Source organism: Corvus hawaiiensis, chromosome 3 (genome assembly GCF_020740725.1).
Source record: "Corvus hawaiiensis isolate bCorHaw1 chromosome 3, bCorHaw1.pri.cur, whole genome shotgun sequence".
Lineage (NCBI taxonomy): Eukaryota > Metazoa > Chordata > Aves > Passeriformes > Corvidae > Corvus > Corvus hawaiiensis.
The window spans coordinates 87892454-87918511 of NC_063215.1; the positions used below are offsets into that span (position 1 = coordinate 87892454).

At 40.4% G+C, this 26058-nt stretch overlaps 1 protein-coding gene across 7 annotated transcripts in view; it reads left to right on the forward strand.

Annotated features, from left to right (window-relative positions):
• DAAM2 (dishevelled associated activator of morphogenesis 2) overlaps window positions 1-26058 on the forward strand; it is a 204208-nt gene that overhangs the window by 97448 nt on the left and 80702 nt on the right. For all 7 annotated transcript variants that reach the window (XM_048296264.1, XM_048296265.1, XM_048296262.1 and 4 more), the window contains one exon: window positions 8293-8382. In XM_048296264.1, the coding sequence (XP_048152221.1) occupies window positions 8293-8382 (90 nt within the window). The remainder of the gene's footprint in view (window positions 1-8292; window positions 8383-26058) is intronic.

Below are 26058 nucleotides of genomic sequence, written 5' to 3' on the forward strand. Positions count from 1 at the left end.
GGTTGATAGGGCCGGAAGTAATAGGCTTAAATTGCAGCAGCAGGGCTTTAGATTAGACATTAGCCTGACTATTCAGTCTTCATCCCTGTCCCACTCACTGGGCTCATTTAAATTCACTGACATGGACATGCAGCGCACCTTAACAGCAAAAGCAGTGATGATAGACAGCTGTTTTACATTACTGTCCTCATATGCCCCTCTGTATCCATGTAATGTCCCTCTTGCTCTACCTGTATTATAGCCCTGCATATGAGAGTGTGTGTCTGAGTCTGGATCTTTTTCTCTCTCTAAACAGCTGTGTGTGTTGTTGCATGAAGAGGTACTGGTTTTCCTCATTCTTTCTCTTTCTGTTTGGCCCAGCAGATTGTTGCCTCATGCATGTGGTTTGCCTGTGAAGGACAGAAAAATGAACAGCAGATGCTGTTTCAAGTGGCCTGTGAGAGGGGACTGCCACAATAGGCCTTGCTGGTTATGTGTATTTGTATGCTGTCAAGTCACAGAGAACTTTGAGGAGTAGGAGCGGGACAGGATTTAGCTCTTCTCCAGGGAACAAGGAAGCAATTAACCAATGATTAAGAAGGGAAAAAGAAAGCAGTATAATGAGGGGTGTGTTTGGGGGAGGCCTGTTAGTTGACTTTCTGTGTAAAGAATTTCTCCACCAAAAAACAGTGCCCTTGATGGATGTAAGTTTTATGCTGCTGCTAAGCCTTAAGAATGAGTAACTTCTGTGTTGGCAGGGTAGAGGAGAAACACATCTTTCAGTATGTAAACATCAGGTGCTTTCTGTCTTGTACTGTTATGACTGAGAATCAAGAGATTTGGGCCCCTAGTACTGAAGGCTTTTTAAAGCTGCAACTTTTTTGAAAAAGCAAGGAGGAAAAAAGAGTGTAATGGGAATCGCAGCCTTTTGTTTGTCTGCTTCTCTGCTTTACAGTCAGATCCGTGGCGGTAGCTGAAATGTAAACATTGCTTCCTCTGCCAACAGGCTGTGTTAGCAATTCGCGTGTGCGCAGTGGTTTCCTAATGCACAAATGTAGTGATACAACATTGTGGGCATGGGCAGATGTTATGTGATATGCCTTATGTGTGTAGTTCTTGTGTGTGCAAGGTGTGAGTGGCGTACATATCTGCACATACGCATACTATGTGTGTGCAAATACGTAAAAACTCAATGATGTTTTACTTCGATGCACCTAATTCTTATCATTTGTAAAACTGATCAAAATGTTACATGCTTCTCACAGTGTGGTGCTTCTGTGTGGTTTACAAAGGCTGCTTTTAATTCAAAGGGTTAGGATGAGACGGAAGAATTTGAGGGGAGGGACTGGCTTTTTTTGGGTTTCTTCTTGCTTTTTCTTCATGGGTTATCTGTGGAGTTAGCACATATATCAGGTGCCCAAGGGGGAGCTTTCAACCAGTGTGTTTCACCTGGAGATGTGCTGGCTGTGTGGGTGGTAATGCTGTTGACTGATCAAAGACTTTTGCACTGTTCACTGCTCCAGTTTGTACTGGAGTGTAGGTGGTTTGTACAGTCAAATGAACCTCACTCACAGGCCGTTCGGACAGGCAGTCTTTCAGAATGTCTCATCGACCTCCTCAGCATTGGAAATGAGCATCCTTCCAGCAGGCTACCTCTTACATGTCAGCCTGGAGAGCTGGAATGAACAAAGCAGTGGACGGAAAACTATAGGGGAACAATCCTATACTGTCCCCTGGAGGTAGGCACAGTGATTAAATAGGGAAGGTTTATCTCTTCTATTTGAAGGATTCCTAAGTTCTTTGCAAAGAGACTGAGATCTGAGTAAAGATTATTTTAGTTCATTACTTTATTCATTCACGGCACTTATCTCTGAAACAGCTTTTTGGAGAACTGCCTCTGGACTTATGAGGAGAGCATTTCTGCTACTCCCTTTTTGGTGGGCACAGCTTGATTGTGAGCCACCAGACTAAACTGCTTGTTATTTGCCCATGGAACCTGGCGCAGGCAGCATGAACAGAAATATAAATGTTCCTGGGGCTGTTGTTAATGTGAAAACGTAGCTTTCAGTCATGTGTTAGAAATGTGGCCCTACTCAGTCCATTTTTTAAATTTGTAGAAGTTATGCTGGATAGGATTCTCTATTCCAAAAGCTTGTAGTGTGCTGCTGACAACCTTGCCCCAATCTCTTTCCACTGCTTCTCTTTCTTCTAAAGTCCCAGGCATGTCAGTGCATTTTATTCCATGTTTGCTTGAGTTGCATTTCAGTATTGATTAACCCACCATCAACTATCCCCTCGAAGTGATTGCACATGAACATGTACCTTCTCTGTGGCCTGCCAGTGGATGCTGGATAGCATCCCATGGTGTGTCATAGTCATTGTTTACTTCGTACAAGATTTAAACAAATTCGTTCAGAGCACAAGGCTGTCAGCTGTGCTAAGCCACTTGGGAGCATTGGTGGAACTGGAATGTGGTCTCTTTGGGGACATGGTGATAGACATCTATATAAATGACCTTAAGGAACCTGAGGCAATAGCTATCATACTATATGGGGAATTTATACTGGCAGCAGTACATTATAATTAATTTTGTGAGTTGGGTGGATTTGACGCTGTTAAGAGACAGAGAGAGAATGATTGATGAGGTGGATGAGGGAGAGTGCATTTGTACTTGACAGGTGAAAAAGGTCAAGGAATGAGAAAAAGATTTGTGAAGGGAAAAAGAAAAGGTGGATGTGTACAAGAAAAAGAGAAAAATGGGATAGGAATATGAACAAGAAGCAAGGTAAGAGCAGTGTATTAAACTAGAATTCATACAGTGCAAGGTATAATGTGAAAATGAACATACCCTTGGAACCTACATTTTTGAAGTGAGCATTGCAAGCAAGTTATTAAAATAAGTAGTCTTCACATTGTGAAGCTCGTCATAGAGTGTGTAAAGGCATCCAGATACCCACTGTCTCAGTTTGCCCCATTGGATGAGTCACAAAGAACCATTAAGGATAATGCTGCTGTGATGGAGCAAACTGCACAAAAAATTATTGCAAATACCATTGTTCTCACCATCTTGAAAGGGATGTTAACTCACCTGGATCACAAAATCAGCCAGGTTGTTTGAGGAAGGGATTTGGGAAGCGTTTGACCGTCTACAGAGCCGTCTCTGTGGCTTTGTATTTTGTGGGGTTTCACACAGCCTTCTGTAAATTTTGGTGCTGGTCACAGATCAGGTAACTGCTGCTCTCATATGTTCTGGAAGTTCTTAAGTTTCCATTTTGAGTTTAACAAATGAGAGTAGAGTTTCTGGAGAGCTTTGCCAGTTTGTGCCATCTGAAGATCTGGTTCCCATGTAGCCTGTTAATGCCATGATTTAGCTGTCCTTTTGCTTGAGTACCCATCAAGTAAGTGAGTACCCATTGGTTAAATCAGTGCAACAGAGCTGTAATCAGACAGTCAAAATGGGCATCTCTGAACAGTGGAAGTGTTGAAGTCTATTTGCCTATGTATTATGTCTTAGTGTTGGATTCTGTGGTGATTTCATGTCAAAGCTATTCCATTTGAGGATGACAAAACATTTCATTTTTTAATAATGCTTTAATAATTGCCTGAATATGTTTGTAGGCAGAAATAAACTTAAAAATATCAGAATATGCTTTTATATGTCATTAATGTCTCTCAGTCATAAGAATAGCAATTAAATGTGAAACACAGGCCGGGGGGGGGGCGGGATTCTTATAGACAGGATATTTTCCCAAAAGCTCTGTAAGTAAGGGAAACCGTGACCTACAGGTAAAAATTAAAAGTGTAATGCAACTCTCTGTAGTTGAAATTATAAGAAATTGATAAAACAAGACAGTTATCCAACTGAACATAAGAAAATAAGCAAAACTCCTCTTCCTTCTGGCAAAATATTTGTTATGCCCATATTAATCAAGTTATTGCCTGCAGTAAACATATGAGGAGTCTGGGTTTCATAATGCTGGAAATGCTATGCATGACTCATTAAACATTCATGAACACAAAACAAAACATCAACAACAACAAAACAACCCACCAGACTGCAAAGGTTGGTTGGTTGGTTGTTTTGGTTTGTTGGTTTTTCCATTTTACAAAATGAAGCAGCTGTCTGACCTTAAGTCAGTGTGAAACTCCTCAATGATCAGTAAGTCCAGCAGCCAATGGACTTGGGACAACTAGAATGATACCTCCTCCCATGAGTGTCCGGATATCCCAAATATGGGGCTCTTGGCCTCCATGATCCTGACTTCAAATCAAGGGATGCTGGAGTCCAGAAGCTGTGATTCTCTGTGTACTTACAGCCTTGAGGTTTCTCCTACAGAGAGGCAGGCATGTTGGTAGGTGTTAAGGGTTCTCCTTTAACAGAGAGGTGGGTCTGTCTGCAAGTGAACCACTCTTCTACATTACCAAAATCTCACTTTTTCTCTTTATTAATTTCATTTTGTGTCACTAAAAAAAGTACTGCCCTGTCTAGGTGAGAAATGCTTTTCTGGAGCTTTGAGAATCATTACTGAGCTGGTGGCTGCCCAGCATCAAATCCAGCTTTCATGCTTTGATAAACGTTCCCAAAAACAAGGGACATAATGTGGTTTTAAATCCTGCAAAATACTGGATTTATGTTTCCTACCCATTCCTCCTTCTTGTTCCGTTTCTTTCTCTCTGTCTCTTATTTCCTTGGGCTGTAGCCATTTTGAATGGAGGCCATCTTCTCTTTTGGCCTGAGAAGTGGACTGGAAGTATTTGAACCTCAAATCCAATTCCAGTTCTTTTTAAATGTTTTATCATTGAAATTCAATCTATGTAAGTAAATAAAATGCTCACAAAAAAGTGAAATTAGCTGAATTAACTACCACTAAAACAAAATAGGAAATAAATAAAGGAGAGAAATGTAAGCAATATTAACTGGGAATACTTTACATCTTCCTCAGTGCAGCCTGGCAAATATCCTTTTAATCTGTGTTTCATGTAACTTCAAGTATTTTTAAGAGCCAGGTGGCTGAGCTCCATTGGGCAGGGTCACGCTGACATGAATTGCTGGAACCAAGCTGCCCATCCAAGGTGTAGAAGGGGACTTACTATGTTTCTGTTGGACAACTTGCACAGGTGCTGGAGGAGAGAGTTTTCCTTGCTTTGTTTTGACTGACCCTTTTTTTCTTGCCCTTTACATTTGCTCTCTGGGCATTCAGTCACATTGGCTTCCTTAGTCTGGCTCCAACCCCAGTCTTGATGACTGCATTCAGTTTGTCATTTTTCCACTTTCCTGCCAAATTTGGCAATTCCTTTCTTTTTTCAGTAGCCACTTGCCATCACTGAGCTAACTCTACAGTCCGAATTTCTGTATGCTGGCAGATCTGCTTCTGTCATTGGGTCAGAATGACAAATTTGGTTCATGAACCAAATTACCCTTCTGAAATTTATTTTTTCTGTTGTTCCTCCTGCTTCCCTCCAAGGCAGCAGGTTTCCTTATGTGCCAGGGTCTGTTAGGATCCTGGGTCAGACCAGAAAAACAGCCTGCCTAATTCAGGGTCTTCTTTCTTAGCTAGATCTATGGTTTTCCTGTGCAGTCACAGTGATCTTTTGTTCATCTTTTATAGAATGGGAATGGGAGAGGTAAAATGATTTGGAGAGTTCCAGAAGAAGGTCTCATGTCTCTTGTATTTTGCAGGGATTTATTGGGTTTTTTATAGGGTGGGTTTTGATTGATGGTGTGGGTAGATGAGGACATGCAGGCCTCTTCAGTTCTTCCCACTCCTTTCTTCTTCTCAGTGAAGGAGCATACTTGCTGAAAACTTCAGGAAAGGGAGTTGAGGAACCTGACTGCTGCTTTGCGTTCTAGAGATGTTTCATTCCCTGCTGAATACTCCTGTTTCCTACCTGCCCATCTGATCTGGGGGTTAGAACCCAGCATTTTACCTCCTAACAAAGACAAACACTAACTTTCAAAATTAAGGGTAAGCCTATTTCCGTGTGCTATTTTCCAGGCAGGTGTGTTTGGGTCTACCTCTGGTGTCCCCTTATCCCTGGAAACCCTGAACAGTTTCCTTGTTACTATGCTACCTGAGCTAATGTGATGACTTCTAAAGTTCTTTCAGCTTCCTCTAACCTCCTGAGTCACAGTAATGTGGGATGCACTATTTTCTCTCTAGATCTTCCGTCCTTTCAAACTAACTTTCTTGGCCTCTGTCCTGAAAAGCATGTCATGTTATCAGGATGCAAAATTATGTGACTGGAAGTTGCATATTTTTGTTGTCCCATTGAAAAGCAGGTTTATCTTTATATCCCTGATACTGCCAGTATCCAGGACAGTGTCTAGAAGCTGCAATGTCAGAATTCTGTCCTCAGGGTGGTTTTAGTCAATAGGTGCATTCTTTTGATGATATGGTTGTCTTGAACTGTATTGATTGAGATCTTCATTCAGTTTAGTGCACACCTTCTGTGCAGAGCTTCTGCTGCTTGTCTGATCTGCCAGCAGACTCCAGAAAGAGCACTAGGATTAGAAAGCCAAATAAACTGCACTGTATTTAAAAAAAAAAAAAAGTAAGATCATTTATTAAACAGGTCGATAAAACAATCATATTTTTTTATAAGAATTCGGCTGAGCCCAGACAGCTCATGTGTATTCTTGCCTCAATGGTGGTTCTTCCAAACCTGGCATTTCTGATTCCCTATCTGCCCCTCCTTTCCCTTCCACATGCTTGACCTCTAACAGCATTCCTTTGCTTGTCTTAAGGCCTTACATGTAGTTTCACTCTCCCTCTCCCCCCAAGAATGTGATCCTGGCCTGAGTTTTCTAATTGTGTATAGCAAGGATAAAACTCCTTGCCTTGCTTGGCTGCCCCCTTGTTTGGAAACTCACACTAAACATTTCCACATGGTTTGCACTCTTTTTGCACAGCTAATTTCTTTTTTTTCCCTTTAAACTTCTTCTTGTTTAAAATAACCCTCCAGCTTCTTCTACCTTGGGCTGCTGGCACTGACCTCGCCTTGTTACTGTTTGCATTTCTTTTGTACCTTTTTGCAGCTTAAATCTCAATGGGCTTTTAAATCTGTCAGCAGCCGCTACCAGGCTCAGTGTGCAATTTTGCTCACTGTTTTCACAAGTTTCCCAGCCCTGAACGCTTTCCAAATGAGCCATTGTTGGGCTGAGTTAAAGAGGTATTGTCTCTGCTTGGACAAGGTTAGTGTGGGTGCCAGAATCTGTGTGTGCAGCATTTTAGTGCCACAATGTCATCTTGATATTGGACCCCTGGACACTTCCTTCTCCAAATATTTCAAATATACAGGGAAAAAAACCAGATCCCTGCCAAAACAGATTCACTGAAACATTTATGGAAGATTTTCTTTATATTACTGAAACTCTAATTTAGACATCTTCCTCATGCAGTCTGCTTGCTCTGAAGACCATTCTGTTTTGTTTAATTCCCTTTATTAGCACCTAAAATTGGCAGCTTTGATTGGAGCCGTGTTCTGGTCAGTAGTGAATTTATACATAGGAAGTAGCAGTCTCTGGTTTGATAGTTTTAGAGACGTATAGAAAAAGAGTCTTTTGTTATACACCTTTTACAGAGGAATAACTGAAGCTGTGGAATTTGGCGGTCAGTTCCAGATCACAGCATTATCCTTCATTTTACTAATGTAAGCTTGGCTCACCTATAAGAGGGTGTGTTCTACTGAACTTACCCGGGACTTAATGTGCTGCTCTGATCAACCTGATGTGACACTATGGAGTTATGTCCTTTATGTCTGAAATGCTGGGTGTCTTTGATGGGGACTGTGTGGTTTAGAGGACAAACATCTGGAAAAACATTTCAACCTGTAGGTTGCTGATGAGGTCTTTGCCTGAAAGAGAGAGAAATTCAACTATTCCCTTTCTATGGAAGAGCAATTTGGTACTGCTGTCCAGGAAAAAAAGATGTATGAAACTTTTAGCCTTTCTCATAAGGAATAAGAAAGTGTCATAAAGAATGTCTGTGTCACATAATCTAGTGCTTTGAGGTTTTCACTTCATCCCTTTCATGTGATCCTTCCCATCCTTGACTGATCATTAGTAATGGGAGTTTGACATGGGAGTTGTTCAGGCTGCCTCTCTTTGTAGGCTATGCTCTGACAGGGAGAACTCAAGGTAGACAGGAAATCATCACAAAACCAATAATCTTTGGAGTCTTTGGGAGCCACTGCGTCCTCTTGATCGAAGGCTAGTCAAACATTCCAGAAACCTCTCAACTTATTAGAAGTTACCAATGCAGCTCTTGACTGTTTTTTTTTTTTTTTTCTGTTTTTCTTTTTCACAATCTCCAGGATGAATTGGATCTCACAGACAAGAACAGAGAGGCTATGTTTGCACTCCCTCCAGAGAAGAAATGGCAGATTTACTGCAGCAAAAAGAAGGTACTACTGTTGTCCTCAGCAATAAATTCTGTGTGCATGTTCATAATTGCATCTTGATTTGAGCTTTGTGTTTATCTACTGTTTACTCAAGAACATGAATAAGTGATGGAAGGATTTTTATCAGCATGGATATGGCACAATTTTCTGATAAGTAATGTACGCACATGTGATTTCTGAAGAGAACATTAACATCTTAAAATAGTACACTGTCCCATTTTGAATCTTTTACATGTTTGGTGTTTCTTTGTTTTATTGTTTGTTTGGGGCCTGCGGGGGTTTTGGGGGGCTTGTTTGTTCTTTGAGCTGAAAGAACAACTATCATGGAATTGCATTAAGGTTTTTAAAAACTTTTGTAGGTTGCTTAAAATAGAAAAAGTATTGCTGAAGTCTTTCAGGATGTCTTCCAATACCAATAACAGTACACAATAGTGATGTCTTAAAACTTGGTGGTTCATTATTCCAGAGTCTGTAGGAAATGTTCCACGTTGCACTGGAAAGCGAGGAGCACCTGCTCGTATCATTTTCCATGTAACACTTCTCCATTCAAGGTCTTCAAATTTCTGACAAACCAGTAAAGGAGAAATAAATCAGAGGCTGATGAATCACACTAATATTTTGTTGCTGGCAGAATGATGGCCAAGTTAATGGATAAGTTGTATCATTGCTGTGAAACTTCTAAACAAGGAACTTCTGCAGTAATGGTGCCTTGGAAAAGTTTTGCTGCTCTAGGAAACACACAGTTGGGAATGAGCATAAGACCAAGAGTATGTATTTACTGGCCACAAATGTTAGGAGGAAAAAGGTGTGGTGTGTTTGTTGGTTAGTTTTATTTCTCAAGTATGCTCTATGAGAGCATCAGTCTTTAAACATAAGTCTGCATAACAAAAGGTGGAAAAGGAGGTTTAGATTTCAATACTGAACCTGACAGACTAAAATCTTGCTCATGGTCCTTCTGGAGGCTGTGCTTGCTGCCTTTTTTCTTCCAAGGGGGGGCAGTGAGCTTTCTTACTGTGTAATTAAAGAAAACCAGTCCAATCAGGGTGTTTTACCTTCAGGGTTTTTTTGTTTGTTTGCTTGGTTGGGGTTTTTTAACTTCACAGGGGGGAATTAATAGAAATCAATTAATTACAGTGGCTCTGAGCTAGCAATAGCTCAAAGCTAGCAGTAGTGCACAAGAGCAGTCTAGGGCCAATTGCCTTCAATGCTGTCTCCATTCCTTTTTCCTGCTTGTACACAGAGCTTGCAAGTGGAAGGAAAGTGCAGGCTGCTGTGATTAATGTTTGCTTTACGTTTTTGCTGGCCAGCTCAGCTGGGTTTTTCAGCTCTGGTGGGAGAGGATCTATTTGTAGCTGTCTTAGAGACATCTCGCCTCCCGGACCAGTCAGCCTTGGCAGGAAGGTTTGTACTTTAATGTATTTAATATGTTGGTTGGATTCACTCATTACATTGGGGGTTTTGTTTCTGTTGGGGTTTTTTGTTTGTTTGTTTTCCCCTGTGTTCTACAGCAGTGAATTTGCTATAAGAATCTAAAAGACTTCCAAAGTTAAAGAAGCTGCATACTGGAAAGTCTTTATAATGCATTTGTAGTGCAACCTCAGTTAGCTGAACTCCAGCTATCCAAAATGATGTGCTAACTGGAATGGGATACCATTGCCACATGTCTATTCATTACATTGTAGATACTTTCAATTACTTGAAACCTTAACTGTCCAGTGTTATTCATTGTTTCCCTCACAGGCAGTCAGATGATTGGTGATGACATCTCTCTCTAGCCTACTACCTAATCCACCTATCATCATTGTTTTGCAGTGACAGAGAGGCTTGTTCCAGGATTCCTTTTAAAGCAAAGCCCCCTTTTCCCTGAAGAATTTGCAGTCTAATTTCAGCCACAAAGGGTCCAATTTCTCACTTGGCAGAACACTTCCAGCTACCCCGGGCAAGCCCCCCAGAGGGCTCTGTCTTGCTGATGTTGGGCTCTTTGAGTTTCCTGGGGAGCAGGGGCCCTATGCTTTGAGATGCGGGAGGTGGAAACACTATGAACTAGAAGGTCAAGAAGTGCAGACTGAGGGAACTGTTCACAATTGTTAATCACAGGTGCCTTTCCTAGTCTAAAAGTAATGGAAAGTCAGAGCTTCCTGATTTGCTCTAAAGGTGGTGAGATTAGTGGGCTGCCTTAAATAAACAAATGTCACTTGCAAAAATGAAGATTAGTCATTGTTGTAGACACACATTTATCTTGGCAGTCAGATGTTAGATGTAATCTTTTATGGTATTTGATTCCAATGTGGTGGCAGAAATTCACTATTGTATTAAAAAACTGATTCCACCTATTCCTGATATCAAGCCTTTCTGAAGAAAGGGAGGAAAGCAAGTAGGTCTGTGCACTGAAAGGGGCACAGCTTACCAGTCAACAATCCACAGTAATCAAAGGAGGCTGAATTCTGAACTGAAATTTCATGATTGTGAGTGATACCTACAGGATAGCATTCACACAGTATTACACAGCCATGCTTGCTTTGGTCACTTTTGGCTATTCTGGGTTCATATCTGAAATCAATAGTATTGAACAAAAATCACCAATTATTTGACCTAAAAGAGTAACTGTAGCTAGCAGCTCTAGTGAATGCTTTGCTCTCATTTGTGGAATAGCTATTTGCAAGGAATAATGGCTGCTCTGTTGGAAAATGTTAATGTCTTCTCAATCTCAGCTGTTCTCTACCTTGCCATTAATCAGTACAGGATGGACAATGAGAAATGCAGTTGTCTTGATTTGCATCAGAAGAATCATCGATTAGTCACCATGGATGGCACCCTGACACTCTACCCCAACCACCAGTACATGTTTTGGATTGCCTTCTCCTCTGTGGCAGGAGCTTCCACTGATATTATTAAGTAAAGCCATACGTAGAAAATACAAATTATAACATTCTCACTCAGTTCAGGTACTTTATTCTGGTTTTGTTTAGAATAATCTTCATGTCTCACCAGCTGAAATTTAGAATTACATAAGACACCTCTGTGACTCCTCTCTCTAGATTTCCTACCAAATATGTTTTTCAGGAATTAGATCAAGCACTAGACCAAGATTTCAGACATATTTATTTGCAAATTTCCGATGTCAAAGTTCAGAAAAACAGTGTTCTTCAGTGCTGTTTTACCAGGAGCTGATACTAACATACATAATTTCATTAAATACCAATCAAATAATTATATGGAAAGAAGCAGTTTTTTAGCTGAATTGCCTCATCTATAAATGAGCTCATATTGGGATCCCAAAAAGGGGAGGAAGTGCAGGTGTTGCACTGCTTCAGCACACGATGCTTTGGATGGAGCCTGTGTTTCTAAGAACGAGGCCTCACTGTGCGGGCCATCGCTTATTGCCTTCTGAGCAACCCTACAAGCTGCTAGACTCATTGCTGTTGGAAAGCAGGTCAAGTTGTTTTCTTTTTATGGCCTTTCCTGCTTCCAGAGACTAATTTGTAAGCCTTTGGCTGAACAGATTTTAGTAACAAGCACATACATTTTGCAGATTTAAACAAGTTAGGGTTTTTTTTCACTTCTGTCTTTCTTTGAGGAAAAACACTGGTAGCAAATTATTTTCCAAAGTAGAGTCAGACTGGACTAGCTGTATCATACACATTCTTTCCAATCAAACAAAAAAACCCAACAAAAATTTCAATCCTCATAATATGCTGAAATCTCCTAAATATCTCAGTGTTACCTTGTACTCTTGTGATTTTAGTGGTATCCTTGAATAGTTGCTTTGAGTTCATTGTTCTTTATCTACTCAAGTGAGATTATTTAAACTCAAGTAGTGAGGTAATAAGCAGCACACTGAAACTTTCTGGAACTAGGCATTCACGGCATCTGAAAAGAAGTACGTGCTTATAATCCGTAAATTTATTCTACTTTTTCCTATTATGGGAAAGAGATTCTCCACAATAGCAAAAGAGGATATAAAAATTCTGAGGAAAATTTACCTGAACCATAGTCTGTAATATGCAGAAAATAAGAGAATATCCTTCATGACACCATCCTCTGCAATTATTTTTCAAAATATCTATCAATTGTATTTTTCATCTACCTGAGGACTAAAAAAACATGTGAACTGAATATGAAAGTAGGAATCAGGAAACTCCTTGGTTCCAAAGGTCTTTGATTTAAATTGTTTTATCATTTCAAAGAACTGTCATTGTTATATTTATGCATAAATGTATTTCTCTCCACCTGAATGAAAGAATAGATAGGAAACTTTTTGGAAATATTTTGGCCATGCCATCCTCTCATACCTTTTCCCTGCACTATTTATACATGGCTTGGCTGCATAAAGCATTCATTTTGTTTTTCCTTTTCCCTTTCCCTTTCCCCTTTCATTTTCTTTTTTTTTTTAAGATACATTCTGAAATATCTGAATATATTTTCAGTTCAAGCACTGTTCATTCTTTTTCTTTACTGCACTTATGTGTCTTCTAAGATGTTCTTGTGGTGAAGTTTCTGGCGTTTGATGAGCTTGCTGCAAGGAACAGGAAGGACAGAGTAGAAGGCACTTTTGTGCATTACACAGTCATTAAGGAGTCCAAGTCCCCTGGACTGAGGTCACAGATCAGTGGTGAACCACTGAGGCTGCAGGCCAGGTGCAGAGTGCCCCAGTTGCCCTCCTAGAGGAGATTTACACCTCTCTCACAAAGAAGCAGCATCACTTTGCATTCAGTTCTCTTTTCCTAAGATCAGAGCTGCATCCTCATAGACTTTGAAATACTCTTGAGAATCCTAGCCTTAGTTGGACATTAACTTTTAGTGGTTTTACTACCATCTTTTTATACCATTTGCAGTTCATTTTCACAAACTCCCACTTTTGGTCCCATGCTGGCTGTCTAACATCAATGAAGATAAGGTCTACATGTCTGGTGTGGGTTTTTTATTTCTTTGAGAGTCTCTTTGAGTTTTGCCCTTGAGGTTTCAATTGTCAGCAAAATGTCACCATAAAAAGTATAGCTTGATATTGTGCAGCTGGATATAGAGTAAGATCCTTTGAAATCTGCTGGAGGGATCTAAGCTGCTTTTGCCGCTTTTTATAAAATTACCGTAGCTTACCAGGGATGAACGACAAGATGGATGCAAATATAAAACCTGGAGTCCTCCTTGCCTTTAGGGAAAGCTTTCAGAAGTGAGTGAAAATTTCTGCACCTACTGTTTGTTCTAGGGCTGCTGTGCATCTGTGGCTTTGCACTGTGTAGTTTCTGATTCATTAAGATGGAGAGACAGTTCTGTGAAGTATTTCTATGTTAAAGTGAACTGGCAGGGCTTTTATTCCAAACCCTGATGTCTTTTCTTTGCATTTAAGGCTTCATAGGGAGGTTCTAAGAGCAGGAGACTGCATTACACTTGATGTATTTAGATAGGAGTTCATTTCTTCAGGTTCCTGCTTTAAAGTAGGAGATACACATGGAGATCACAGAATCACAAAATGGGTAAGAGACCAGCAGTGGGATCATCTGTGGCAAGCAGGGTCATTCTAGGGCACATGGCACAGGATTGCATCTAGACCATTCTTGAATATCTCTGTTGAGGGAAACTTCACAACCTCTCTGGACAATCTGTTCCAGTGCTTGGTCACCCACACAGTAAAGAAGTTCTGCCTCACATTCAGGTGGAACTTTCTGTGCATCAGTTTCTGCCCATTGCCTCCCGTCCTATTGCTCAGCGCCACAAGGAGCCTGGATCCAGCCTCTTGGCATCCTCCCCTCAGATACTGATAGGCATTGATAAGATCCCCTCTCTGCTGCCCCTTCTCCAAGCTGAACAGGCCCAGCTCTCTCAGCCTTTCCTGGTAAGAGAGATACTCCAGTCCCTTAACCATCTTTGTTACTCTCCACTGGACCTGCTCCAGCAGCTCCATGTCTCTCTTGTGCCCAGAACTGGACACAGCGCTCCAGGTGTGCCTCACCAGGGCTGAACAGAGGGACAGGATCACCTCCCTGAACCTGCTGGCAGTGCTCATCCCAGTGCACCTCAGGACACCGCCGGCCTCCCTGGCCACAGGACACGCTGCTGGCTCACGGACACCTTGTCGCCCACCAGGACCCCAAGGTTGTTGTCTGCAGAGCTGCTTTCCAGCAGCTGAGCCCCCAGCCTGTGCTGGTCCATGGGGTTATTCTTCCCCAGCTGCAGGACCCTGCACTTCCCTTTGTTGAATTTCAGGAGGTTCCTCTCTGCCCATCTCTCCAGCCTGTTGAGGCCCTTCTGAAGGGTCACACAGCCCTCTGGGGTATCAGCCACTCCTCCCAGATTTGTATTATCTGTGAACTAGCTGAGGAGGCATCTGCCCCTTCATCCAAGTCATTGATGAATGAGTTAAACAATACTGGGTTCAGTATTGAATCTTGGGGGACACCACTAGTGAAAGGCCTCTAACTAGACCCTGGGTTACTAGATCCTTCTGTGATCTGCCATTCAGCCAGTTCTGAGGTATTCAGGGGATGATAGATATTCCCTAAAGAAGAGAGAGAATGGATCTTCATCTGGTCTCATTTAGTGATACAATATGCCAGATGAAGATCACACCATTGTGTTGTCTGAGTGTGGGTTTTTGGTTTTGTATTGTCTGTTCTGAGCTACGAAAGCCCTTTGGGGTTCATCTTTTCTGTACGAAGACTGCCAAGCACGTGGTTGTCCCATAATAAATGAAGTGGGTGGTTTGAAGTTGCATTGTTTTCTGTTTTATCTTCTTGCATTATTTTTTCCTCTTTGAAATACTCTTAGAGTCTGTTATTGATTTGGAATATTAAACTGTTTTGGTTATGGATTTATAGCTTTAAGGAGCATTTAATGTGTCCCTTATAAGTTCCTTTCTTTAGAGTTGTTGTTCCATATACTGTATCTGGGAGCAGCAGACGTGAACACACAAGATGGTTTGCTGCAGTATTTGAGAAGCCATTTGTAAGGAGTCACAGTTTGATGAGTCTTGGATGTGACTTCATGAGAGATTTTCTCGCTGCTCTGCATGAAGTGTTGAAGGGGAGCGTGGGTGGATGTGGGGATGGCTACTTTTGCTCTCTGTTCCCTGGGATGTCTGGAAAACACACAGTAACCCTCACAGCACGTGTGATAGCCTAACAGCAAAAGCAGTTGGTGTGCAGTAGGAGGCTGAAGAAGGTGTGTGGGATTTTGAGTGCTTAGTGTAAGCAATCCCACAATTAGCAGTATTGATGGCTAATCGATGAGGGTGTCTCATAACCACAGGGCAAAGGCCAGCAAAACCACACTGGATATGAAGAATTAAACTTTATGTGAAGTCTTTGGTACAACAGCAAATTGTTTCTCTTCCTACCAATGCTTTGGAAGTTTGTGGCTGAAGTTGAGTTTCAGTCAACATTTTAATTTAACTCAATATTCAAACCTTGACAATGACCTGAACAATCTGATTTAAATTTGAAATTAGCTCTGAGCAGGTCCCTTTTTCTCAAGGCCCCTTCCATCCTAAATTGATTTGTGATTCTCTAAACTATTCACAAACCAAACTAGGAAAGCAGCTGCATGGCCCTATAAAGAAAGGGAGCAACAGTAAGGCTTCGTGCAACCTCCTGTGTACTGTTCTGCATTATTGCTATGAGGCCAGCTCCTTGAAACAGGCTGTAGCAGATGCTATTTGGTTCCCTCCCAGTGCCTGGGATCCATGGTTGCTTTTTGTCTGGGAAGACTGCATGACTTCCTTAGCTCAGGAGGCTGCTAGTGAAACAGTCTGAAATGTGGAATCTCTCAAATTAATTCCCTGAAAATAGACTTGCTTTCAATTAGCCTAGGGCTCACTGGAAATCTCATAACACTGGGAAGTCACAGTGGGAGGACGTTGCCCTTCGCAAACCACGGCATTCCTTCAGCTGGATGTTTGGAAAATGCCAGCAATTGTGGAGTTAACTTCCTTTTTTCCCACCAGCATCTGTTCCTTTTTTCTGTTAGCAGAATGACTTCACGTTCAGATGTTTGGAATGATTTGTTAGCTTGATGCTGCCATTGGGTCATTTCAGTATCTTTAGCCTAGGTACGGAAGACAGGCCCATGACTTCAAAAATTACTTTGCTATAAATGCAAGTAGGCTTAAGAAAGTCAAATTCAGGAACTCTGGAAGTAACAGAAAACAGAAAAACGCTGCAAGAGTGTTACTAATACAGCAAATATGCACATTTCCTGATTAGTGATGTGCTTGGGTCTTTTCAGGGTGAAAGAGCTGTTTGGTTGATGGAACCTGTTAACGTGTGTCATAGGCTGAAGCAGTAGCTCCCAAATTTGGGCAGCACCATTAATACAGCGTAAAGTAAAGCCTAAAATCTCCTTCTACATCATTTAATGCAGAGAATGTGTTCTCACTGGAAAAATAAAACTTGAGATTCATGTAAGATACCATCTCATTCTTTTATAGTTCCATATAATGAATTTAGAAATTTTATCTTACATGATTATAATATAAATTTGTTGATGTTGCCCTATTATTTTTTAAGCAGGTCAGCATACTTCAGAAGAGTCATTGCCTGCTTTTTATGGTTTATCATGAAGCTCTTGTAATTGTTTCTTCTTTCTCATGTTTTTTCCATGTTATTTTGGCTTCTATAGCAAAGACCTCAAAGTGATTACTTGACGGAACAATATAGTAGGCTTAATGACGTTAGAGACTCTTCTTAACTTTTTTTTTCTTGAAGTCACTCCTGTAACAATTTAAAGTATAAGTTTAGTGTCAAGAAGGCAAAAATGCATGCACAATTCTAATGATACACCATTATTACAGCTTGGAATTGTGACACCTAAAAGACCACATTGTAGCAGACGTAAAAGGAGATAATAAGTGTTTCCAAGTTGTCTGCTATATTTGGTTTATGTTTTCCATGTTGCAATGCCAACAGTTGCAGACTCATTTATTTATCCTAGCCTAAGAGGTTACCTTTGGTCAGGGTCTTGAAATTATATATTTATTTATGTATAATTGAAAAGTATTTTCTTCCCCACCCCCCCATGGGAACAGCATGGAATATTTTTAGTTTCTTCCTCCCTCTCCTCTCTCTCTCCAAAAAAAAATTTAGTTGTTGCTTAAAAAATGCCTTCCTACCTTATTAGCTCAGAGTGCTGAAGACATAAAATGCCATAAACTTGCCATGGTATTTGCTATAGACATTCTGAATATGCAGAATTGGTGTGTCCATCTTGCAGGTCTGCATTTTTCAGGTGAGCTACTAGTGCTTCAGTTGAAGTTAGAACTCAACACTAATCAAAAATCAGGCCCCAAACAGTCCTGAGTTAGAAAATTGTTGATATCATCATGCCTAATGCTGTGTTTTGCATTTGGCTTGCCTTCTATGGGAGTTTGGGAGGACTCAGTGGAAGCAGATTTGACCCTAGTGTGAAAAAAAGAAAAGAAAAAAAAAGAAAACATTTATCCAGCTGTCGTCCTACTAGCATGGTGTAATTTGCTGTACTTAAGAACAAAAATAATGGTGAGCAATCCAACTCTGCTGCATGGGAAGTACATGTAAATGCTGATGCCATTGGATTATGTTCTGTCCTTGTCTGCTCTCTTGCAAAAGTTCTGGTTCTTCACAATTTGAATATGAGCCAGTCCGGCTGATGGCGTATAGTAATAATAATAACAACAACAACAACAACTGCAACATATACTCTGTACAATGCAGTCCTCACCATTCAGATTAGTCTTTGGTGGATAAGCAGGGGCAAAGAATATGTAAATAACTAACATGTTTGTCTGGTGTGTGAGAAGCAAATTCGGCAGAGACCAGGGCTTACTCTGAATTTCACAGAATGTTCACCAGGCTTAAAGAAGCCAGTGAATACTGAGCAGGAAGAGTTGCTGAATTCCTATCTTTTCAGTGAGAAGTTTAGAAACAGACACAGTAAAGAGTTGTCAGAATATAGTGACAGCTATGAAGAGAAAGAAAGAAATTTCCTTCTACTTTCTGGAGAGTTGTTTAGTTTCATTGCAGTCAGATGTGACAGTTTCAGATACGCACCTTAATTGAGGTGAAAATCACATTATCTTCCGCGATAATTCAGTCATCTGTTGAAAGGCACTTGGCATCCCAAACACTTTGCAGATGTGCTAAGTGAGAGAAATGAAGGCTGAGAGAAACAGTTTTACCTGAGTTTATGGAAAGGGCGGAGGTAGATAGAGTGATACACTCAAATACTGGGCTAGCAGCTTAAAAGCCATGGGCCTCTCAGACTGTATTTATTTCCTTTGTTCACCTGCCTCATAACTCCTAACTTTTTTTTCAATAGTGAAGGGTTAAATGATGGAGAAAAGGAACATACACTGGCTGCACTGACCATCTTACTGTCATCATGCTTATTAAAGGACCCAGAGCAGAAGTGAGCTAAAGCAAGCAGTAGTGTCACTGGAAAAACAGACAGCGGATGGGTTATGAACAGTGAAGAGAAACCTTTTAGAATTTGGTATTAAAAAAATCTCTGTGTGCTTCCAGAAGGACTTGTCCTAAATATCTCTGCTGGCTCTAAGTAGGTGTGTCCTAGGTAGTTCTGTGTATGTTTGAGCACAGTAAATGGCATTTCATGTCCATCATCAGGCAACATACAGAATGTTTGCCATGCATGGTAGGTGACTTCGTTTTATTTACAGAAGATTTTAAGTGATTGCTTGTTGGAGATAAACAGTAGGACAAAAAGATAAACTTGGAGGTTCAGTTACACGGTCTGGGCCCTTCTGTGGCTTTTCACATTGACTAAAGAATGCCAGGAGGAGGAGGAAAGGAAGTGAGGAAGGAGACAGTCCCAAGTGACAACATTCTGGTGTGGTAGAATACAGCTGAAAACAGTGCTGTTGGAAAGGAGAAAAGGTAAGCTGGTGGGGTAAGGAAAAAGTCCTTTTCCGTATCCATGGAATGTTGACCGTAAGCTGGATGGGGTTAAGGGAAATGTACACACAGTATCTGTACAAACACAGAGTAAAGAGTAGGAGGGACCGTGCAGAGTTTGGTTGTTAACGAAACAATAGAATATGTCCTGCTCCTGCTGCTTAGGGTTTGTTGGGACAGTGACAGATTGCTGGCTTCACCTGCTGCAGATCACAGACATTACTGCAGAACCTTGACCCTGACCTCAAGCTTGCTGCAGGCTTGTGGGAACAGAGCTGTGCTTCAGGAGTACAGCCTAAGTCCACAGCCACACACCCGCTGAGCAGGCCATGTCCATGAGAAACGTTTTGTCTTCTTCTGAAGACCCTCTGGGTAGAATGATCATGAATCAATCTTCTAACTGGTAGGATCCTCACTAGTGGACGTTTCCCTTCACCTCCAAAAGAAGTGGATGGGCTGAGGAAAGGTAGGCTCCTGAGTACTTTTTCATTGACAGTGCAGGGAATTCATGGATCACCTTATCTGGCAGCTCATTATTTAGATTACACACTTATCAACAGCAAAATAGCAGTTGGTTGGTTTGGGACTTGTGGAAAGTAGAGCATGTAAAAGGTATTAAACATGACTATGGACTTCAGGTAATAGCACAGAAGGATCTTTATGCAGCAACAGAGACAGGACAATTTAGTCAACAAGACACCAACTGCCATGGCAGAGGCTAAAGATTCAACAGAGGAACAATGTTTAATATTGGTGCACTTCAATTTGGCAAGAAAGCCTTGTCCTGAGGGCAGAAATTGATGGATAATTCAAGGTGACCTCAGCTGTACAATTAAGTAGTTCTGTAAACATAGGGGCAATTATTTTCCTGCTCACTTCACACACTATAATCGTAAATTAATGCATGGTGATGGTGGGATTCCCATCCTGTAGCAGGGCTCAATATGTTTGAAGAGGGGCAAGCGGGCTTGTATGATCCGTAAGTGATAAGAAGAGGCTGCTGCAGTCAGTGGTGGCAGCAAGTTCACATCTGTCTGTATCGAGGAGAATGGTAAAAAGACAAAAGAAGAGTAAAGAGAAGAGAAGACAGGTTCTTAAAACTGGAAGTATACTATGCAATCCTACTAAAATACAAAGTTCCTTAAAATGGGACTCTCTCCATCAGCAATCTATTGTAAGTCTTATGCCATAGACGTTTATTGTAAATGTAGGCTTGGTTTAAACACCACAGTTATACATTAAAATCAGTGGTTGAGGCTTCTGAGGTTTCAGACAGCACTAATTCTTTGGCTCAAAACAATGCACCAACCACCTTTCTGCCTGCCAGTTATGGCATTCTAGTCTATTTTCTGTGAGCAACTCTCCCTGTCCATATATGCAGTGGATCTCCTGTGTTTTCTGGAGGACAAGAAATAAAAGCATGGCCTTCATTACCCTTAGACTGATACCAATTAGGAATAATTAATTTGAAGTGTCTTTGAGTTTTAGAGGAGGTTGGAAATGGCACATCATGTGTGTATAAGGTACAACTGCTGGACATTCTGTATCTTTGAGTGCTTGGGAAGCAAAAAAAAGGTGAGAGATGGCATAATTAGTTAAAAAAAAAATCATATATTTAACTTGACTGGAAAGTTTTCAGCCCTGGTAGAGCCAACCATCTTTCAAAAATGACTGATAATCCATGCTGGTGAATTGCAGCCACACTGAAGCTTCTCTCAATATTAGGAAATGCTTTCTAAGCAGGAATCTGCATTGTTCATAAATGTATCCCTTTGTCACTTTTATACTTTATTGTAATTTTTACAGGAAGTTCCACAGTTTGACAGTATTAGGTATTTTGTAATATAAATAATAATCTGAAGCCTTTGATTCTTCCCCTGAAAGACCAGTTAGTAAGCAGCATCAGAGATCATAATTAGGTTTGTCAAGTTACTGGTAACAGGGCAGAGCTTGGGCTAAATGAAGCTAAAAAAGAAAAAAAAGAAAAAACCCACCCTGTGATCTGTTAAGGAAAATAACCCTGTGTCATAATGCAGTGAACTGTAAGTTTGTATGGATATACCTGACTTTTGTGAGAGGCAATTAGAACTCCTCAGTTGCATGCTCCAGCTGGTGATTAATGAATATTCTCTTTTAATAAGTTATACAGTAGACTGCTTTTGTGGCAGAAGGATTATTATCTGCACATCAATAGCTTAATTCCAGGGAGAGAAGTAATGTTTGTTTTTCTCAATCTGGGTAAATTGTGCTTAAAAGGCTTGGATATAGCTTCCTTCCCAAAACTCTGAGACTATTTGTGTAAATGCTAGTCATGAAGTCTGAGAAATGGAGCGGTGACCACATCTGTCTAGTGAATGGTTCAGTCCTATGGTCTGTGCTGTTTCAAAATTAGCATCTCTTGGGACATGGCTGGCTTTTTGGAGGCATAAACTGTCTGAAAAGCTTAGATGTATTTTAGCTCCACATCTGAATTAGCATTTTGTCCCACAGCAGATCAAACACATTTTGTGTCTTACAATGAAAGCACTTTTTATTTGTGAAACTTTGGCTGCTCTGAACTGAGACACAGCCAGTAGAATGGGCAATGTGTTAATAAACAAGTAAATGTTTCTTTGAAAGTTGAACTTCTTAAAGTGAAGAAAAGTCAGTAGGTCAGACATGAAAAAAGGGAGAACGGTGATTTGAATGAGAGTGCAGTACCACTTATGTGGATTGATTCTTGGCTGCACTACAGATTTCCTGTGTAACTGGGTACTGTGTAATTGTCTGCATCCCATTTTTCCTGTTTCTGCTGATCTCACTGATAGAGACACTGGAAAACCCAATATGTTAATTTCTTGAAGGGCCTTTGTCAGTGTGCAGTGCAAGGTGTTACAAGATTGGACTGTACTCAGCATTAATGGCAGATGCTGCGACGAGTTGAGTCTTTACGTCTCTGAAGGGAAAAGATTTGCACTCGTGGGAAATGGAGAACCAGTAATAACCATCTTCTACCTTTCAAGCAAACAAAAACCCCACCTTGTTTTTAGTGGCCAGAATATTCATGTCAAGGGTCATGCACTTCATGTTGAAACAGAATATGGACACAATTCTGAATCCTGCACGTCTCAGATGAACATTTTACCAGCTAGCTGTTACTGTGAAGAATGTGGGAGGGCTTCAACAAGAAATAGAGAATATTTATCCAGCAGAGCTTTGATCTTAATTGATGTAAATCATGTTAAAATTTCAGTCAACTGTCATTAAAGAAAAATCTGAACACCCCCCCAAAGAAATGGCCAGCTATTTGTAATCAGGATTCCAATTCCCATTGCTTTTCAAAGCAAAATTTGAAAAAAATAGCTACAGGGGCTAATTATATATATATATATATGTATATATATATATTTATAATATCAGATATTATAAATAATATATTACACTTTTTCTTAAACTATATAAGTTTCTTGTAATGACGTGAACTTCATGATTTATATTTTCTGAGCTATATGTGATGATGCTGACCTTTCAGACCAGGTAAAATAACCCATCTTCCAGCTCTGTGATGTACTCAAATGATGTGTGAAGGCTGTTGAGAAGAGGAACCACACAAACCTTAATGTGGCTTTTGCAAGGAAATGAACTTCCTTGTGACCCAAATAGAAACTTGAGCATGCAGTGTCTGGACATGATGCAGCGAGCGAGCTTGGACAGGAATTTATATTACAGTAGCCTCATTTTATATTCTTCATCTGTGTTTGCACATTGAGACAAGCTCAGTGAACAGTATCATGGCTTCCTGTCCAAGAAAGATTTTAAATCAGGTGTGTGGCTTGTTCCCATCCTGTTCTCAACTGTGCAAAACATTAAGATCAGCTGTCTGCCCTACTGAAGACATAGGTTTGAGGAGGAAGACATGTGATATCAATGAATAGAGGTCATTCCAAGAGTACCCATGCTTGTCCTGTGACATCTATAACAGATGATTCATTTCTTGATGCATCTGTTCAAGGAGGAAGTTTTATTTTATAGTTTGCCTGTTAGAAGGACTTCATGAGTCATCAGCAATTTATCGCAGGGGTGTGTGTGTGCAGGTAGTGGCAAAGTCCATGTAATGGTTGGACATCCAGGGATGGCCTCCTGACCCCAGGGAGTTAATATTTGTTGAAATTGCATAAAAACAACCTGGCATAAATAATAGTGGAAGTAAGGGAGTGCTGGATTTGGTGTCAAAGAGTGTCAGTCTGTTCCTAGCTCTGATAATGAGTTTTAATTGTCATGTCAGAATATATACCTCTCTGTCTCCATCTGTAGGAAAGAAGCCTTCTAAAGCTGCTAATTTTGTGGATGTATTTATTAATGCTTTGACATGATCATATTTTCAGGACATGCTCTGGAGAACTGTTCAATATTTTGGAATTGGCTTGGTGCAGAGTAAAATACCAATGTGTCATCACTGGAAACTGAAACGCAGTGCTTGCCCCAGAAAAGCTTCAATGCAGGCAGTTAATGTAAGGGCTTTCCCTGTGCTGTTTCTTTCAAGGCTGAAATCATTTTGGAAGAAACACCATGTAAACAGTGTCTTTCATTTTCATGATCTGCTCAGCTGTGAATATCTGCATTTCCGCATGATCTTTGTAACACTAGTGTTTAGCACTTCTTTTTAGAAAGTTTTGCAACAAGGGCAGTGGTCTATAATGACCACTAGTCTAGTATGAGTCTAATATGGCAGTCTTTGTATTGCAAATGCTTGTCTCACTGACATGGCATCCTGTAAAGTCTCTGGTCTCTAGAGAACAGCTTGCCCAATGGATCAGGTCTCCCAGGATTTGCAAAAAAGGGTTTCGGGATCAGCTGAGCTGTGCGCACAATTCTTTGCTTTATTTTCTTTCATTTTGATTGGTTCAGATGGTCCAAATATTTGCAGAACTCCATTAAGTCCTATTTGGGATGAAGTCATAAGTTCCACTTTCCACCAAGTCATGGAGCCTGTCCAAATTAGTGTCAAAGCCTATATAATACCTTGGCTATATTGCAGGCTTGTATAGTATCAAGATCCTGTTTTCACAGCAGTTACATAGTTGTTACTTCAGTGAAGAATGATATGGCCCCTTATAAAGTCCACAAGCTGACGCCTGTTTTTTAATGTAATATTTACACTATTCAAGGAGCTAAAAGAAGGCTTTGCTTTAATAGATTCCTTCAGCTAATGTTTTTCCTTATACAGATGGGTTATTGTTTCCAGCTTTTGATACCTATGCGGCTTTATGTATTAAAGCTGCATTTTTTTCCCTTCTCTATGTCTCCTGGAGCAAGGGAAAGGTTTTGCCATTATCATCAAGTTGCCTTGCAGTTTTCTGTGAATATATTAAAAACAAAACACAAAAAACCCCAGCACCCCGTTGTTGCACCCTACTCCACAGATTTGATTGCCTTTTATTTTCAACTTGTCTTCGCCTTTTTGAGAGAAAGCCTGGTACAGCAATCTCTTAGCATGAGCAGAACTCTACATAATTTAGGCAGTTAAATGTTTGGAGTTTTTTTCCCTAATTTCTCTGATGCTACAGGTGTGAACGTGACTCTTTTAAAAGTATCACTTAGGTAATTGCTGTAAATAAGTCTGTGCCACCTAATGATTTCATGGGGCTGGATAAAAATCCATATGCTCATCCTGAGTATAAATAGCTTTCTGGGACTTCATATTGAAATAGAGTGCCAGTTTTTAACTACATTTTCATTTGTTCTAGCGAAGTAAAACACACATTGACAGCCATAAAATTCTGGCGTGAGCAGTGAGTGTGGAAGACCACTGAGATTGAATGGACTCTTTTGCTGAATATGCTTCGAGACCAAAACAACTTCAGCAAGCAAGGATTGCTTAGTGGGGTATCTGCTAAAACTTTTTTAACCTCAGCAATGTACATCTTCTGTCTGGGCTTTAATTCAGGAAAAAATCTTACAGTCTGCGTTCCACTGGAACAAATTTTTTTCCCAGTTTTAATTCAAACAGTAAGACTTACAGACTAAGAGTTCAGGCTAATTTTAATGGGTGGAGAATGGTCTAAAGCGGGATATACCAAGGACCTTGCATCATTGTCAAGCTAATCATATATACAGGTATACTTTAGGATATCATTGTCTTCTTGTCATTGGTTCTGACAGTGAGATTTCTAGCGGTTTGGGTTCAGGTAGGAAATTGTTCAGAATTACGATTTTTTCTAGTTTATCTATCCTGATGGTTTTTGGCCTGCATGTTTAACAAAGACATCTAGAAGTGTTAGTGGTAGCATTCAAGCATTTATACTTATTTTTCACCCTAAATAATCTTAAAGACAAAAAATATTGTAGCTTATTTTGGAATATAAGTGATGAGTTCAGGCATTCCTTAATTTATGTGTGTTTGTTTCTTTACTTGGAATTCAGAATGGAGGCAGGAGAAATGTAGATAATACATGTATTGCCTGTTCTGACAGTGTTCTTGTCAGCTGTACTCTGCAAGCTATTACAGTTGTCACTAGGACTTTTATAATTTTCTGCAGAAAAAAAATTCAGAAGGGCACATGAGCACTCATTGTGCTTCAGATGGGTGGCTCAGCCTGGTTCCCTGCAGAATGACCTTACTTCATACTTCTAGATTAGCTCCCTATTTCTGTTGTTCTCTTTGAGGATGATAACATTATCATATAAAAATAATGCTGTACTTATCTGTTGTATTTTTAATTTTTTTTCCATCGTCAAGGTCGTATATTGGTTTTTGCATGGGAGGCTAAGGTCTGCCAAGTGTGAAACTGTTGTCAGGGTTGTGGTTACCACTAGGTAT